Genomic DNA, 15,926 nt, shown 5'->3' with positions numbered 1-15,926 from the left:
TGATTAATGCTGTTTTGCAAGTCAGGAACAAGGGAATGGTATTTCAACTGTTATATAGTTATCAATTAGGTATTTGACACTGAGGGACTGAGCTTCCTAAATGTTATTCTAGTAATCATAGTTTCTTTTAGTGAACCTGATCTTTTGATTATTATTATCATTTGCTATTCCATGATACAAAAATGTATCTAATCACCTTGCTTTTGTGCTAAAATATATATTTATTTTACTGTTTCATTAAAGCTAATTTGTACATGCTATTGGTGTATTGCTCCTCATTGAGTTTCCTTATTGACTTATATCTGATTATTTGGATTGAGTGACAGCTGTCAGTCCACCAACAAGACTTGCAATGACACGAAGACGCAGTGTCGACACTCTAATCAGGAACCCCTGGAGACAGCTGTCAAGTTGAAGTGGATGGATATTAAAAAACCAGACAAACTCATGGGAGAAATAAGACTGGCTCACACTTCGAGAGAACAGACAGAGGCTCCATGGAGATAGGATAAATCTGCCAAAGTGCTTGCATGGCTGCTGCACAGGGAACTGCCGCAGATTTGTACTCTTGCACAGCCGGATGGAGCCTTGGTTTACACTCGGGCTGGCATCACTGACGCCCTGAGAAAATATCTGGCCACAATGTATAAACACTCGCCAAGGGAGCACGTTTCCAGTTTTAGAGAGTACCTGGCAAAACGTCCGCTGCCAAGGCATCAGATGAGCAAATGGAGAACTTGGACAAAGAGCTCACATGGCTGTCATATATGAGCATGGTGTTTTTTTGCAGATGGGGAAGCAGCTGTAGACAGTGTCCCGCTCCTTGGTGGCGCAGCTCTCACGGCACTGGTTAGAGTTCGGGTCCTTTTTAATGCAGTTAGTGGCCTACAAAAGGGGCCGTTTTTGAAGTCTTACCAGGCTGTGATTGACACTGAACTGCTTATGAAGTATACCTAGAAACTCTCAGCTCAATGAATAGCAGATGAATCTAGCTAAAAAAAAAACAATACTTGAGAACCAGCAATAGACAGCATCTGTTACATCATATTCATAACACATGACTCACAGAGACTATCAATTTATACTTTCTAAAGCAGATTCCTTTTTTGTGCGAGAAGAGGGTGGCCACTTAACTCCATGTCACCTAGATACACACCATGTTTCCTGTGACAGGCTTTTCTGTTACAAATTGTTTTCAACAGGTGTGGCACATCTGGTAGTGGAATTTTGGCAACCTATCACTTCAATTCACATAATTCATGTGGTTGACAAATTAACCTGGTGACTTGAGAACTAGGAGCTTAAGTGGCCACACTACATTAGACTTATTACTTGTAGCGTGCAAACTTTAAACCAGGGTGAGATGAAATCTCCCCACACCAAGTAATGTCACTCACAGACTTATCAGCATGGGCGCTCATCTCTAGCACCATAGGAGATCCAGCTCTTGATGCTAATTAATTTATAAAACTGTGCCACCGACTTACCTCATCCACACAAAGCTTGCCTTACCTTTACAGGTGTAGTATCAGGATCTGCTTTCACAAGAGACTTTCTCTTCCTGCTTTTCTTTTCTTCTGAAACACCAATTATATAGGATTAATCACAAGACAAAGATATGATCCAACATGAACAATATCAAATGTAAGAGTGAGGAGCGAAGGCGAAAGAATATTTTGAGGTTATGTTTTAGGACATTGACGCTCTCTACTGCTGGCTACAACCCCAGCGACACTGAAGGTCAACCCTAGGTCCATAGCGGCACTAGCTTGTCATTTGCTGACGCAGGCGATCGTTCTTCCTTACCTCCTCCACCCACCGCTCCTTTCCCCCTTACTTTTATTTCTCCTAAGAGCCACTAGCCGAGTGCGAATGACCACATACCGAAGTTTAGTTCATTTCACTGCAAATTAATGGGCTAGCAGGATTTAGGATAAGCGATGCTAAATATGTCGACACTACTGTCCTTCCAGAGTCGTTACTGTATATACACTGCTAAATGTGTCAATTGTTTAAACTTTGCTTCAACCTGCAAATGAGCACATGTATATTACTGCTGACTCTTTTACGTAAAGTGTGGATTGTGGTTGATAAGTTACTGCTATTCAAATTAATTAAAAAAAGATTTCATTTAAAGGTTTTAGGAAGAGGAGTGTTTATACAGGTTTGTGAAGATGTAATCTTCTCGGAGAATGAGAATGAGAAGTAGCTCACCTTTCGGGGCCATAGGTCCAGGATCGCCCTATAAGCAAACAAGGATTTGTTAGAAGAGCAGCATGACATTTAGTTGTGTATCTACATCCAGAGGCGTGAACAGAGCAGCACCTCCACTTCTATTGGTGCCAGAGAGTTTGAAGACAAAGGAAAGCAAGTGTTATGAACAAGACACATCTTGCATAAGCCATACTCTCACAATCAGAGCCCTCTATTTTGGAAGGCAGGCTACTGGAGGAACAGTGGCAGTGGAATGCATTCTTCATCAGATGTATCCTTAGGTATACATTTATATCTGTGCATACATGTCAACTTTTAAAAATTGGTACAGAGACTTGGTTGGTTCTCAATGACGCCAGCATAGAGAAGTGAAAAGCTTGTTAGAGTTCAACTTATCCCTCATCTCAGACACACATTTCAACTTAACTGAAGAAAGGAGAAGGCACAAGATGTTGTCTTCTCTGTAGAAGGCGGTTAACAGATGAGAATGGTGGCTCTAGGTGCAAAACTGTGAATGTGATAGATAGAATGCTGAATTCTAATGTCTAAAGTCATTTATTTGTAAAGGAAAACTAGGTAAGACTGCGTGCCCATGCACGAGCGGTCATATGGCAGACAAATAACCTCTCTCCCGTTACCACCACACACAAGTGTTACAGGAGACAAGTTAGTAATTGCATTTGCCATAGCTAGCACGATGTCATTTTATAGCACATGATTCGGCCGCATGACCAAAAAAGCATAGAGGAGCTCCGGAAATGCTTTTCTGCTTGCCTATGAAGATTAAAGGACTTCACCCAATGACTTAGAATGTTGTGGGCACAGAACATACTTTGGACCATCTCCAATTGTCTAATTCCTTCCCACTACTAAAACCACTTTCCTCATCATGCTCGTATATGACCTCACAGTAATGGATGGACTGCACAAATCACATAAAAATGAAACAGGCGCAAGCGCGGGCCACACAGCACAGACTGTACGACGTTGGGGATAAAGCTAATAAGCTGCTGGCCTGGCTAGACAAAAGACAAACAAACGCAAATTGGGTTCCAGGGCTGCAAAGTGAGGCAGGGGACAGATTCGAAACTGGGGCAGAAATAGCAGGGGAGTTTGCTACTTACTATAAGGGGATATACGCCTCTCGTTCACACCATACAGAGGACTGCGGAGACTTCTTGCGGGATATTTCTCTGGCGCGGCTCTCGGTGGAGGATAGGGAGGGATTAGAGGGTGACCTGACAGTTGATGAAATCAAAGCAGCAACCCGTGGCCTCCAATCCGGGAAAGCGGCTGGACCAAACGGACTGCCGGAAGAAATGTTAAAAGCTATGTCTGACGTGACCGCGGAGCATTTATTAAATATGTTTTGCCAGGCGATGATTGAGGGCGTGCTCCCACCAGACCAGAGAATGGCGGTGATGGCGACAATCCCGAAACAGGGCAAGCCACCCTCGCATTGCAAGTCGTATCGGCCAATATTATTGCTCAACTTTGAGGTTAAGGTGCTTGCCAAGATTTTATCTACACGGTTAGCTGAGGTGATTACAACTAGGATACATCCAGATTAATCTGGCTTTATGCCACATCGAAGCACCAGGCTGAATCTCCGTAGGTAGTTTGGAATACTTCATATCACGGAGAAGGCCCCTAAGGAGCAGGCTGCACTACTTTCCCTCAATGCCAGAATGGCATTCAATAGAGTGGAGTGGAGCTTCCTCTTCACTGTTCTAGAAACGTCCGGCATGGGACCCAAGTTTATAGGGTGGGTCAGGCTTCTGTATGCGCAACCATTAGCCAGGGTACGGGCCAATGCCACGGTGTCACGGACATTTGCCTTGCCGAGAGGTCCCAGACAAGGCTGCCTACTATCTCCAATTTTATTTGCTCTGGAACCTCTCGCAGCATGGGTTCGGCAATACCCCTTTATCTGGGGGATACCAATAGGGGGGAGGATCACATATCCCTGTACGCAGATGATATTCTGCTGTATGTGAGGAAACCAAGGCACTCCATGGACTGCATTCTCCAGATATTCCGTATATTTGGGGACTACTCTGGTTACCAAATTAATTGGGGTAAGTCACTGCTGTACCCTTTAGCCGGAGGAATCCCCACACTGACCTCCCGATGCATTGTGCCAGTGCAAGAGAATGACTTTAAGTATCTCGGAATCTATATAACGAGCGACCCCCAAGAATTCCAACAACAGATCATCGGTACACAGCTCGATAGGCTTATAACAGAAATAAAGCATTGAAGCGCGCTTCCTCTGACAAGGATGGGATGCGCGGCAATGTTTAAAATGATAGCATTGCCGCGTCTTCTGTATGTATTGCCAAATACGCTATACAAGGAGTCCCTAGCTGTTTTCCAAAAGGCGAATACAGAGCTCCGGGCATTGTTGTGGTGTGGCGCGGCCCCACGTATTCGATAAATAACTTACAAAGAGGGGTATATGAGGGTACTAGTGGGCAGCCCAGCTGGCAAACGTGAAGGGATGGGTTTTTGAGGACAGGAATGATCCAGCATATAGGGTGGACAGACTGGCTATGGGTGGGAGAGGCCCGCGGACGCTACTTTACACTGGACGAGTAGGCAAGGAACTCCCGCCACAGACAACTATAGTGATTAGATCATGGGTTGCAGCAACAAAGTACTTGGGTTGGGAGGGTAAGCTCATGGAGATGACACCCCTGTGGGCAGGCGATGCTCTGAAGGAAGTGAGTAGGCTGAAGGGGTTCGCCACATGGGAAATATTGGGGCTGGAGACCCTGGGAGACATTTGGAGGGGGCAGACGTATATCACATTTGCCGACCTGGAAAGGGAATACGAACTGGGGAAAGGAGAGTGGCTCAAGTACATTCAATTAGGGCACGCCCTATGTGGGTATCTCAGAGAGGTGGAGACCCTGGCATTGGCCTTCCCACTAGAGGATAGGATATTGACAGAGCCACTGCAGGACAAAACCATCTCTCTAATCTACAAGAAGATAAACAACAATGCCCCAGACCCATCAGGCTCCCTCCGGACAACCTGGGAAAGGGATGTAGGCCCTTTAGAAGAAGAGGAATTGTTGGAGGCACTCCAGGGTCTGAGAGAAGTTGCGATACGCGCAAGATTTCGTTTAGTGCAGCTTAAAATATTGCATAGGGTGTACTACCCTACATCAGAGCTACAGCATCTGGGGTGTAGCGAAAGTGCGGAGTGTCACAGGGGTTGCGGGTCTGAAGGGACCTTCTATCATCTATTATGGGATTGTCCTCTCTTGCAAGAATACTGGTGGAGAATAGCGGCAGCAATGGCGGAAGTGGTGGGTATGGAGGTCCCGCTAGAACCTAAATGGTTCCTCCTGATAACAACTGGGAACCATGATTGGCCTAGTCACATGAGGAAATGGCTAACATTAGCGGCTATGGTGGCTAACCAGAATGTAGCAAGAAAAGGGGGAGCGACAGAAATCGCCACTGTAGAGGAGTGGGAGAACGATCTTGATTGGTGCTGGCAGGTGAAAGTTACAATATATAAAAGTAGATGGTGCCCTAAGAAGGGAGATAATATCTGGGAGGCCTGGCAAACATATAGAGGGTTGTAAGGGGATATATTGATGCACAGACCGAACTTGTTGAGATTGTAGCCAATTGCGTAAATATTTGACTTGGAACTAATATAAAATGGGTGATACACTAGAATTGCTTTTTGTATGTACTGATTTTGTTTACGTTTAATACAAAGATATTTTTTTAAAAAATAACATAGGAAAGGTATAAACAAATCTACAACATGCTCAGGAATTTTGTTCATATTTGTAAGCTTTGGAGGTGGCATTGTGGAACTGCTGTTACAAATGTGCAGCAGGAAGTGTGCAAGGCCACTGAGGCAATTTTACATACAATATCAATGGATATGTGTAGGAAAGTGCCCCTTTTTGTAATGGTTGCCCCCACTTTTTGCCACTGAGACTGATGTTTTTCGACTGATGTGCACTGGGCCTTGCTAACCAGGCCCAAGTGCCAGTGCTCGTTCCCAAAAAACAACGTAAAATGGTCTAATTAGTACACACTTTGGCACCCCTGTAAATCCCTAGTAAGTAGTACCCCTCGTACCTGGGGCATGTGTACCAAAGAGGGTCCTTAAGGGCTGCAGCAAGTATTATGCCACCCTAAGGGACCCCCCTACAAATTGCATGCAGTCTGCCATTGCTGACTGTGTGTCATGGAGCAAACCATGAGTGAAAACACAACATGGCGCACTCACTGTGTGCCATGCCAAAGTCACTGCATGTAACAAATGTATGTCACCCCTACAGTAGGCCTTGTAACCAGCCCTAAGGCAGGGTGCATTATATGAAATGTGAGAGCAGCAGCAAGTCCAGACAAAATGTGCCCTGATCTAAAGGTTGAGTTGGTCGCCTCAGTGCAGCATTATCCACCAACTGTAGGTTATAAAGACTGTTGTGCGAGGAGTTCACTGAAAGGGGCTCCCTGCACTTTACATGGGTTCCTGGGAGAGGCGCATAACAAAACGCTGCCCACTCACCATAGGAACCAAAGGCCCGCTGTCTTCAGCCGCACCGCTGAGGCCGCATTGCCCCACCAGGGACAGCTGCACCACCCTGGGGCATTTTGTGTCATCTGATCGGGGGCAAAATGAACTGCATAAGCGGCCCAGCAGGACTCCGCAGCAGTAGGTTGACATGGCCGCCGTTCAAGGTCAAGCGCTGGCAGCAGCCGCATGGGGTCCGCCACATCCCAGGGGCCGCGTACCAACCACAGCCCTCAGCAGGATCGGGCCGGGTCTCCCCCACAAGCATTTGAGGGAGAGCCACTTCAGGAACGGCTTGATGAGAGTGGCCCACAGGGCAGCCACGAGAGGCGGGCGTGTGCCAGGCCCAGCGAGGCCTCCAGTTCCAGTCAAGGCTGTGTGGCTACCACAGGTGGCCAGGCATCCCGCCAAGGGCACAGTTAGATTCACAGCAACTCCTCGCAGCCAGTCGTGGCAGTGAGAGTTATGGGGGAGCCCGCCGTGCAAAGATATTAAACGGATTATAGCATCGACCAGCAGAGACCTCTACAGAGCGGCCATTTTGCAGCCCAGTTGGCTCCGCCCCTCCCCCAACAGTCCTGTAAGTAATTTGAAAGTGACCCTATGCACTGTATGTTACATCCATAGGATAAAATTACCGCTTTCGAGGCTCATGCCTCAAATCTGCCAGTTGTAGTTTCTGAAAATCGCTAGCACGAAAAGTACTTACCTGATCCCAAAGATCTTGGTGTCTAAAATTATATAAAAATGTGTTATTTTTACTAATTAGCTTTGGATTTTCTTATTAAGTGTGTGTCTCATTTATTGACTCTGTGTGTGAAAAAAATGCCTAACACTACCCTCTGATAAGGCTCAGACTGCTCGACCACTCTACCACAAATAAGAGCACCTTGGGATTGTTACAGCAAGCCCCTGTACACAAGTAAGGGACACCTGGACTCTCTACACAGCGCACCTCATTTTGGTACACTACATAGAGAGCCACCTTCCTACAATATGTGTATCTGAAAACAGAACATAGTTACAGTATGAGTTGCAAGAGACAAACATGACACTGATGTAATACTATCAAGGGACTCCCTTCGAAGGTCAATTATTATAAACAAAGTCAACAGGTTGGTCAATGCTGGTTTGTCATGGTTTTTGGAAAATTTCAATGTTGAGGGAGTTACCACGGCCACCTGTACATAAAAAATAAAATACTGCCTGAAAGCACAGTAGTCCCTGGCACTAAAGGGAACTACTTTTTGTGTGGATGTGCTCCTTGTAAAAGAGCAGAATGCCGTCACTAACAGCGGAATTAGCTAATGCATGAAGTGGACAGACCCACTGCCCCATAATGTGGCGGGTGGTAAAAAAATGAATGTGAAGTGTGTTGGTTGAAAAGTCCTCTAGGTAGATAAGAAATATAACTTAAGTGAGACCAAAAGGTCTTGGCTAAAGCCGGACCTACAAAGGCATTAGTAATTATCCTGTTTCCTTTGTCATGGCGATTCTGCCACTTGATCACAAAAGGTTGATGCAAAACAAAAAGGTCATAAGAAATGGATATCTTTCTTACTTGGGAGTGCTTATGCAGGGGCAAATAAGTGCTTTCCCCTAAAATGTTCTAGGACAAGATAATCTAATTTCTAACTCCATTCTTAGAACGCTTGGTGGAATATGCCCCTTAAGAGCGACAGTGCAACACTGCCCTTATATAATGCTATAATTTCAAAATATTTTGTTGCCCAATCGCCTTTACCTCATCACAGGAAACTAAAATATGTGTCTGCTTCTGTATATTCCAAGCTCAAAACCCACACTGCTGTCTATCCTTCCCTCTCTCCACACCAAGGGCCCAAAAGCACTCAATTTCCCTCAGAACTTAGCAACTTGAAGCACTACGCTCTCCACCTGACCTTTAAACAATTCCTATGACATGTGCATGCCATTTCACTAGTAAAGTGATGTGGCAAAGCTATCCACTGCTTCCCCAGAAGCCCCGTAGCACCACCCATGCAACTCCAGGCTCATAACCCATTATGCACACCAATTGATCAGGAGCCTGCACTTTGTCAAGAATGTGTATCATTCACATTTATTTCCAAACTAAACTTGTGCAGTGTTCTAGTTAAGTGTTAGAGCTCTTCCAATGTGTGAAGAATCTCTTGAAGCATCTCTTCGTCATAAAGGTGGGAAGCCTGGTTTGGAAAATACTTAAATAAATTATCTGGCTGATGTTGAAATTAAGGAGTTAGTTGTTATCCGAGTTACCTAACATAGGAACTTTCAGCTTACAGGTTTAATGTCACTGGTTGCCATAAATTCAACCTTGAGTTTAACTAACATGAAACACCAGTTCTTACTGAGCACTTGATTCCCTAACAGACAAACTCCTTCACTAAGTAAGAAAAATAATCACTTCTGGTGTATTTTTCTATTTACAAACTGCAACTTAATTACAAGTTACCCTGAATGCCAACATTTGCCAACTAATAGAAAGAGCGTGCATACTTAACACAGATAAAGGCACTTAATTGTACACTACAACTTACTTAATTAACTGCTTCCTGAATGCAGGCATAGCTACCATATTCATAGACTCAAGAAAGGATTGTATGTACTGAAAAGAGGAGAGTCACTTAGCTTGTTAAGGGTTGACATGAGAATGGCAAGGACTAAATATAAGAGGAACTGTCCTATTACCTTAACTCTAATGGAAACTTTGAGATAAAGAGACTGACTGACTGACTGTGACACAACACCGTGGGTCGCTGACAAAGCGCTTTGACCTAAGCTTTTTTTTCTCTTAAATATAAGAGAGACAATAAAGACTGTTGACTGAACTTTTTAACAAATGGCTAACAGATTGTTTTTTGACATGTTAGAGTTGATGTAGGATACTAATGTTAGTCTTTACTTCTCAGGTTATTACATCAGGGGTTATTACATCCAGAGTACCTTTATATCACAGGTCATTACACTGGGAGAGCCTTTACTTCACAGGTAATGTTTAAGCATGTCTTATAGCCTTATAACTAAATTCATTTATTTCAAATTAATTGGAAAAATAAAACCTGTAATTAAGTTTCAATTTATTAATGTTAAGCATTGTAATGGTGATATTATTTTATTAGTAATTTAATACTTTAAATTTAAAATATTAAAATTAATTGTAATTAAACTAACCATCCCTGACACCTAACAAACCCCTACTACCCCTATACACTACCCATTCCTGAACCCTAACAACCCTTAATTACCGTTAAATATTATCAATGTCAGTTGTTACATCATTAGTTTTTAGATAGAGACAAATTATATCATGGTAAATACATCAGCAGCATTTTCACATCTCAGTACTTTACTTCACAGGTGAAGTGGTATTATTTATGTATGTGTATATATATATATATATATATATATATATATATATATATATATATATATATATATATATATATATATATATATATATATATATATATATATATATATATATATATATATATATATATATATATATATATGTGTGTGCATATTTATAAACACACATACATACACAAATATATAAATACACATGTGAATAAATATAATATATACATAAAACTTACATTTAAATATAATGTTAGCATTGTTTTTACATTTCAAAATACTTTCTAATAAAAATATTTTAATTTCCATTTTTAATGTTATAAAAATGTAATGTATTTTTTAAACTAGCCACCCATAGCCCTACAATTCCTTACTACCACTATGCACCTCTCATCGCTAAGCTCTAAAAACTCCTTATTACCACTAAACACTACCCATCCCTGAACCCTAAAAATCCTACCTACTGCAATACACATCCACCCCAGAGCTCACAAATGCCTTGCTATCTCTGTACACTACCCATCGCTAAGCCTTAAAAACTTCTTAATACCTCAGACACTACCCATTTCTGAACCTTAACAATTCCTTACTACTCCTAAGCACCATTCACCCATAAGCATAATAACCTCCTTACTACCCAATTCAATACCAATCTTTGAGCCCTAAAAACCTTTTGCTACCTGTACACACTACCCCTTCCAGAGCCCTAAAATGTTATGGCCGTTATAAACTACCCAACCTTGAACTCTAGAGAACCATTACTACCCCTATTTACACTTTAAACTGTAAACCAATATTTTAATCTATTTTAATAATGAATAACTTTTTTTTAATCAAATAAATAATTTACAATTAAATGAATTACTTGTATTTAAATAAATAACTTAACATTAAATGGTTGTACTTATTGACTAATTGCATTTAATTTAAAATTAATTTAAATTACTATTATCAATGTAAGGGCCCTAAACATGGAAATATATGTGTAATGTGTATGTTAGTGTACACACGCACACACACACACACACACACACACACACACACACACACAGATCTATCGTTAACTTTAGAACATTGCAAACTAACATATCTGCAAAGTAAAAATTTACGATGTAAAATACTAACATCCTACCTGTAATGAAAAAGTCCTGATGTAACAATAACATACTGTAGGAACCTGGCTTTTTATGTAGGGTACCAAAATGAGATACACTATGTAGAAAGTCCAAACAACCCTAAGTGGCTTACAGGGCTTAAATTAATAAACCCAAAGGTTCTATTTGCGGTAGTTTAGGCTTATCAAAGGGCAGTGTTAAGCATTTGTTGTGCGTTCAGAGTCAATAAATGAGACACACACTCAAGAAAAAACTCGAGACCAATTAAAAAAATAACACAGATTTCTATATAAATGTTGATACTAAGATTATCCAAATCAGGTAAATACTTTAGATGCTATACATTTTTACAGTAATAACAGTAGAAAATGACCATGGTCAGATTTGAGGCATGAGCCTCGTAATGTTATCCTATGGGAGAAACATACACTGCATAGGCACACTTACAGAGACTACTTGCACTACTGTTCTTCTGGACTTAAGATAAGTAGGGGCCAAGGTCCAAAACAGCACCAACAGTTCAAATTTACCTGCCTCTGGTAGTCTGGGAACAGAGGTGCTTTAGGCGGTGGTAGCCTTGAACCCTAGCCGCTAAAATCAATGGGGAAAGTACCTGTAAGAAAGTTGCTGCAAGGAAGGACTTGGCGGATCAGTCAGGCAGAACCCAAGGGGGTAGCTCGTCTCTTGAGGGTCTCAGAACCACAGAGACATTGTGGGCCCGGTTCACAAAAGTAATCTGAGACAAAATCCTAACTTTACGACATCTTGGTATTCACAAAGGGCATTTAGGAGTAGTAAAGTTAGGATTTTGTCTTAGTTAAACTTAACTTAGTTTAACTTAAGTAAAACTTAAGTTTAACTGAGACAAAACTTTACTACTCCTAAATGTCCTTTGTGAATACCGAAAGTCGTAAAGTTAGGATTTTGTCTCGGATTACTTTTGTGAATCGGGCCCTGTATGTTTATGTAAGCCTGGGCTGGGGAGCTCGAGTGCAGAGGTGTTTTTTCCGGCGGGTTGGTTAGTTAGAGGGTCTCACGGTTCTTGGTGTACCTGCAAAAGAGGGAAAAGAGACACAGCAGGGCCACTCTCAGTGTGGAACTGGCCTCTCTCGAAGTCCCTCGACGTGCAGGTAAGTTTTGGCAGCAGTGGTGTTAAGACGAACACAAACAAGCCTTGGTGCTTGCAACCGGCTCCGCTACCTTGGATTTGGTGCTGGGTGGCTTCTGGCGGTCCCAGCGCCTCCAGACTTGGCAGGAAGATGGATCTGACCTCATGGAGCAATGAAGACATCTATTTGGGGTGCTGCTGCCTTGGTGGCCCTGGGGGTCGACAGAACGCTGTACTGGGCAGACAGGGTCAGTGCCTGTTGGTGCAGGGAAGTGGCTCCTCCTCCCCAAGGGAGATGTTGCTGGATCGATGTAGTGCTGGGCAGATCTCCAAGGGTTTGAGGAGGCTGTTCTACTTTTGGATGCGTCTGGTTGGTGATTGTCGGGAGAGCAGCAGCCAGGCAGGGTTTGGCGCCAAGTTTGATGCTGCTCCACAGTTCTCGGGTCTTCTTTGTCCTCCTTCTTTCAGGCAGATAAATCTGAGTTCCTGGTGTCAGGGTGCCATCTTAATACTACATTTAGGGGTATTAAGGGGAGTGAAGGGTAGTAGCCATTGGCTACTTATCCCTGAGGTCACTACACCCCCTATAGGACCACTTCCTGTGGAGACTGGGCATAACCCTCTCCCAGAGTTCCTAATTCCACCAAATACAAGATGGTGGAACCCTTCTTTCACGGAGCACATCAGGTAGCCCACCTTAGGGGTGGTACACGCCTGGAGGTGCAACATGCCTACTTGCATAGCTAATTTCCCAACTGTCCTTGTGCCAAATGGGCCTCAGGGTAAGGAGTGACATCTCCCAGGTCTGTGGGAAGCCAGGGTCGCAAATCAAAGGCAGCAGGGGCTTTGAAGCCCTTGGCCTTGATATGCTAAATCACTAGCCATCCTGCTGGAGTAGGTGTGGACATTTGCCTCCAGAGCAGGCACTGTTTCTGACCTTAGAGAGTGTAGGCTCTTACCTGCAGGGGGTCAGAAACTTGTCTGTGGTGTCAGGCTGGACGATACTAGCCAGTCAGCACACTAGATACTGGTAGGTTTTTCATGGGGCACCTCTAAGGTGCCCTCTGGGTGTATGTCATAATAAATCTAGTGCTGTCAACAGTCCAGATTTATTAAGACAAGGTGCTTGATACCAAACATCATAGGTTTCAGTAAAACCATCATGTATCTGGGGAATTCGTAATGATCAGTGACCAGTAAATATCCTTAAAATGGCCTCCCTGTTCACTCGTACCATCTAGTAATTGAACTAGACAGCACAGGGGCATAGCTGCTCATGCAGGTATGCCCTCACATGTAATATAATGCACCCTGCGTAGGGCTACAAGGCCTGCTGTAGGGTGACTTACATATATTAGATGGAGTGACTTTGGCATGGCACACAGTGTGTGTGCCATGTTGTGTTTTCCCTCATAGTTTGCACCAAGTCACTCAGCCTGCAATTGCAGCCTGCTTACAATTTGCATGGGAGTCCCTTTAGGGTGGCATAATACATGGTTCAGCCCTTAGGGAATCCTCTTTAGTACCCGTGCCCTAGGTGCCAGGGGTACCGTTTACTAAGGAATAACAGGGGTGTTAAAGTGTGTGCTAATTGTGTTACAATTAGACCATTTTAACTTGTATTTAGAGAAAGAGCTCTGGCAATGGGGCCTAGGTAGCACGGAACCAGTGCACATCAGTCAATAAACATCAGTACCAGTGGCAAAAAGGGGGAGTGACCATGACAAAAAGGACGCTTTCCTATACATACCCCCTAAACACTACTAATCTCTCAAGACTGAAAACCTTTACTACACTGTGCACTACCGATCCCCGACTCCTAAAAATCCCTTACTACCCCTACATGAACCCTAAGACTCCCTTACTTCCCTGTTATAAAATCTAAGTTTAAAAAACATGAAACCACATTCACATGAGTTGAATTGTTTTTTTAATTGTAAAATCATTTTGTATTTCTAAATATTAAATAAACAGATTTTTATTTTGTATAGCTCTAGATAGTAATTACTAACAATCTAATTAAATAAAATAAAATTATGCCTAACTGAATGAGTACTTAACTGTAATTTATCATCTTTACATGACATAGGCTTAACCATATACATTAGTGTGTGTGTGCTTGTGTGAGTCTATATGTAGATAGATAAATATATACATACACACATATATATATATATACACACACACACATCCCGTAATTACCGCTTCAAGAACATACAGTTACATATTCTACACAGAGCGTACCTCACTCCTGAAAAACTGCAGAAATACTTTCCTGATACACCGTTCGCCTGCCCTAGGTGTCTCGAGCCGGCTGCCTCTTTCATGCACATGCTATGGGATTGTCCGACACTTTATAATTATTGGGAAACAGTGCATACTACGATTCGTGCAGTTACGGGGTTGCAGGACCTATACACATGGGAGGCCAGCGCCTTAGGCATACATGGGCGACAAAAAATAAGAAGGTGGAGCGGCGTTTTGCTTTCTTGGGACTTATCCTGGCTAAATGATGCATCACTATGCACTGGAAAGCACCGGAGGGACCTCCCTTGGCGGCCTGGGTGGGGGCAGTTAAGAAATGGGGGAAGGCGGAGGAAACGCTGCTTCGGACGGAGGAAGCCCGTGGACACCGTAAGCACCCGATTTCCCTATCCTGGGCGATGCTGATGCACTCCTTCACACAAGAAGCACCACCGGCGGCGGGCCCGCGAATAGCTGGCTCTCAGGAAGCCTCCGCGACTCCGGAGGGCGGTGACCAAGAGGCTCGGATACCCGGTGGGCCCTAAACTGAAACTGTAATTGGTACCCTGGTCGGCCCCTACACAAACAGGGATCTATACTCCCGCCATCAACCCCTACACCTCTCCTCCCCCGACTCTTCCCCGCGTCAGCGAAAACTTAGCACGACGATAAGTTGGGACATTGCTCTCCGACGTTAGTCTCACAAGGTCTATAATCCCAGATATGGTGCACTCCCCAGTTTACATGTCCCCAGTTCATTAATAGTAATTAGTTGGCCGCGCTTCAACGACCTGAGGGGCAAATCACTCAGGGAAGATGGATCCACATAGCAGCCCTCATATGATGCGGCATCCACAGTGCGCGTCAGCGGGGGTGGGCCCGGATACAGGATAGGGCAGGGCCCTGGACCCTCTAAGCCTGTGCGATCCGCGGACTATACTAGTCACATCTGTATACGATGATCCAAGGGTATATGTTTACTGTAAGTCCATAAGTGCATATATTTGCTATGTGTTTACTACAAATGCCAATAAAAAGTTTTATAAAAAAAAAAATATATACACACACACAAACACAAGTAACGTAGAGTGTGTAACAAGATCAGCTACTTATAATAATTTGAAGGTGGTGGATAAATTGTAAATAGAAGTTATAACTATAACTTTCACATTTTTCAATTTTGGGTACTTTAAACTTGGTTTGTACAAGGCAATACGTTCTCCTAACTATAACTAAGCTTTAACCTTTGTTTCTCTCATTGAATCTCAATATTTTTTTAAAAACTTTTTAAGAAAAATGTTTTTCAAATCAAAGAGTCCAGTGTTGCAAGTAGAGAGATGTT

The 15,926-nt window shown here is 43.2% G+C and overlaps 1 protein-coding gene across 4 annotated transcripts in view; it reads right to left on the bottom strand.

The window, feature by feature from the left end:
* The window catches only part of NEIL1 (nei like DNA glycosylase 1), a 120,205-nt gene that overhangs the window by 8,025 nt on the left and 96,254 nt on the right, over positions 1-15,926 (bottom strand). For 3 of the 4 annotated variants that reach the window (XM_085643834.1, XM_085643832.1, XM_085643833.1), the window contains exons 7-8: positions 2,215-2,242; positions 1,513-1,577 (exon numbers count right to left, since the gene is read on the bottom strand). In XM_085643834.1, coding sequence (XP_085499960.1) covers positions 1,513-1,577; positions 2,215-2,242 — 93 coding nt within the window. The remainder of the gene's footprint in view (positions 1-1,512; positions 1,578-2,214; positions 2,243-15,926) is intronic. The other variant, XM_085643835.1, reaches the window with a different exon arrangement.

This window comes from Triturus cristatus, chromosome 3_1 (genome assembly GCF_964204655.1).
Source record: "Triturus cristatus chromosome 3_1, aTriCri1.1, whole genome shotgun sequence".
Taxonomy (NCBI): domain Eukaryota; kingdom Metazoa; phylum Chordata; class Amphibia; order Caudata; family Salamandridae; genus Triturus; species Triturus cristatus.
This window is presented reverse-complemented; position numbering and strand designations above follow the sequence as displayed.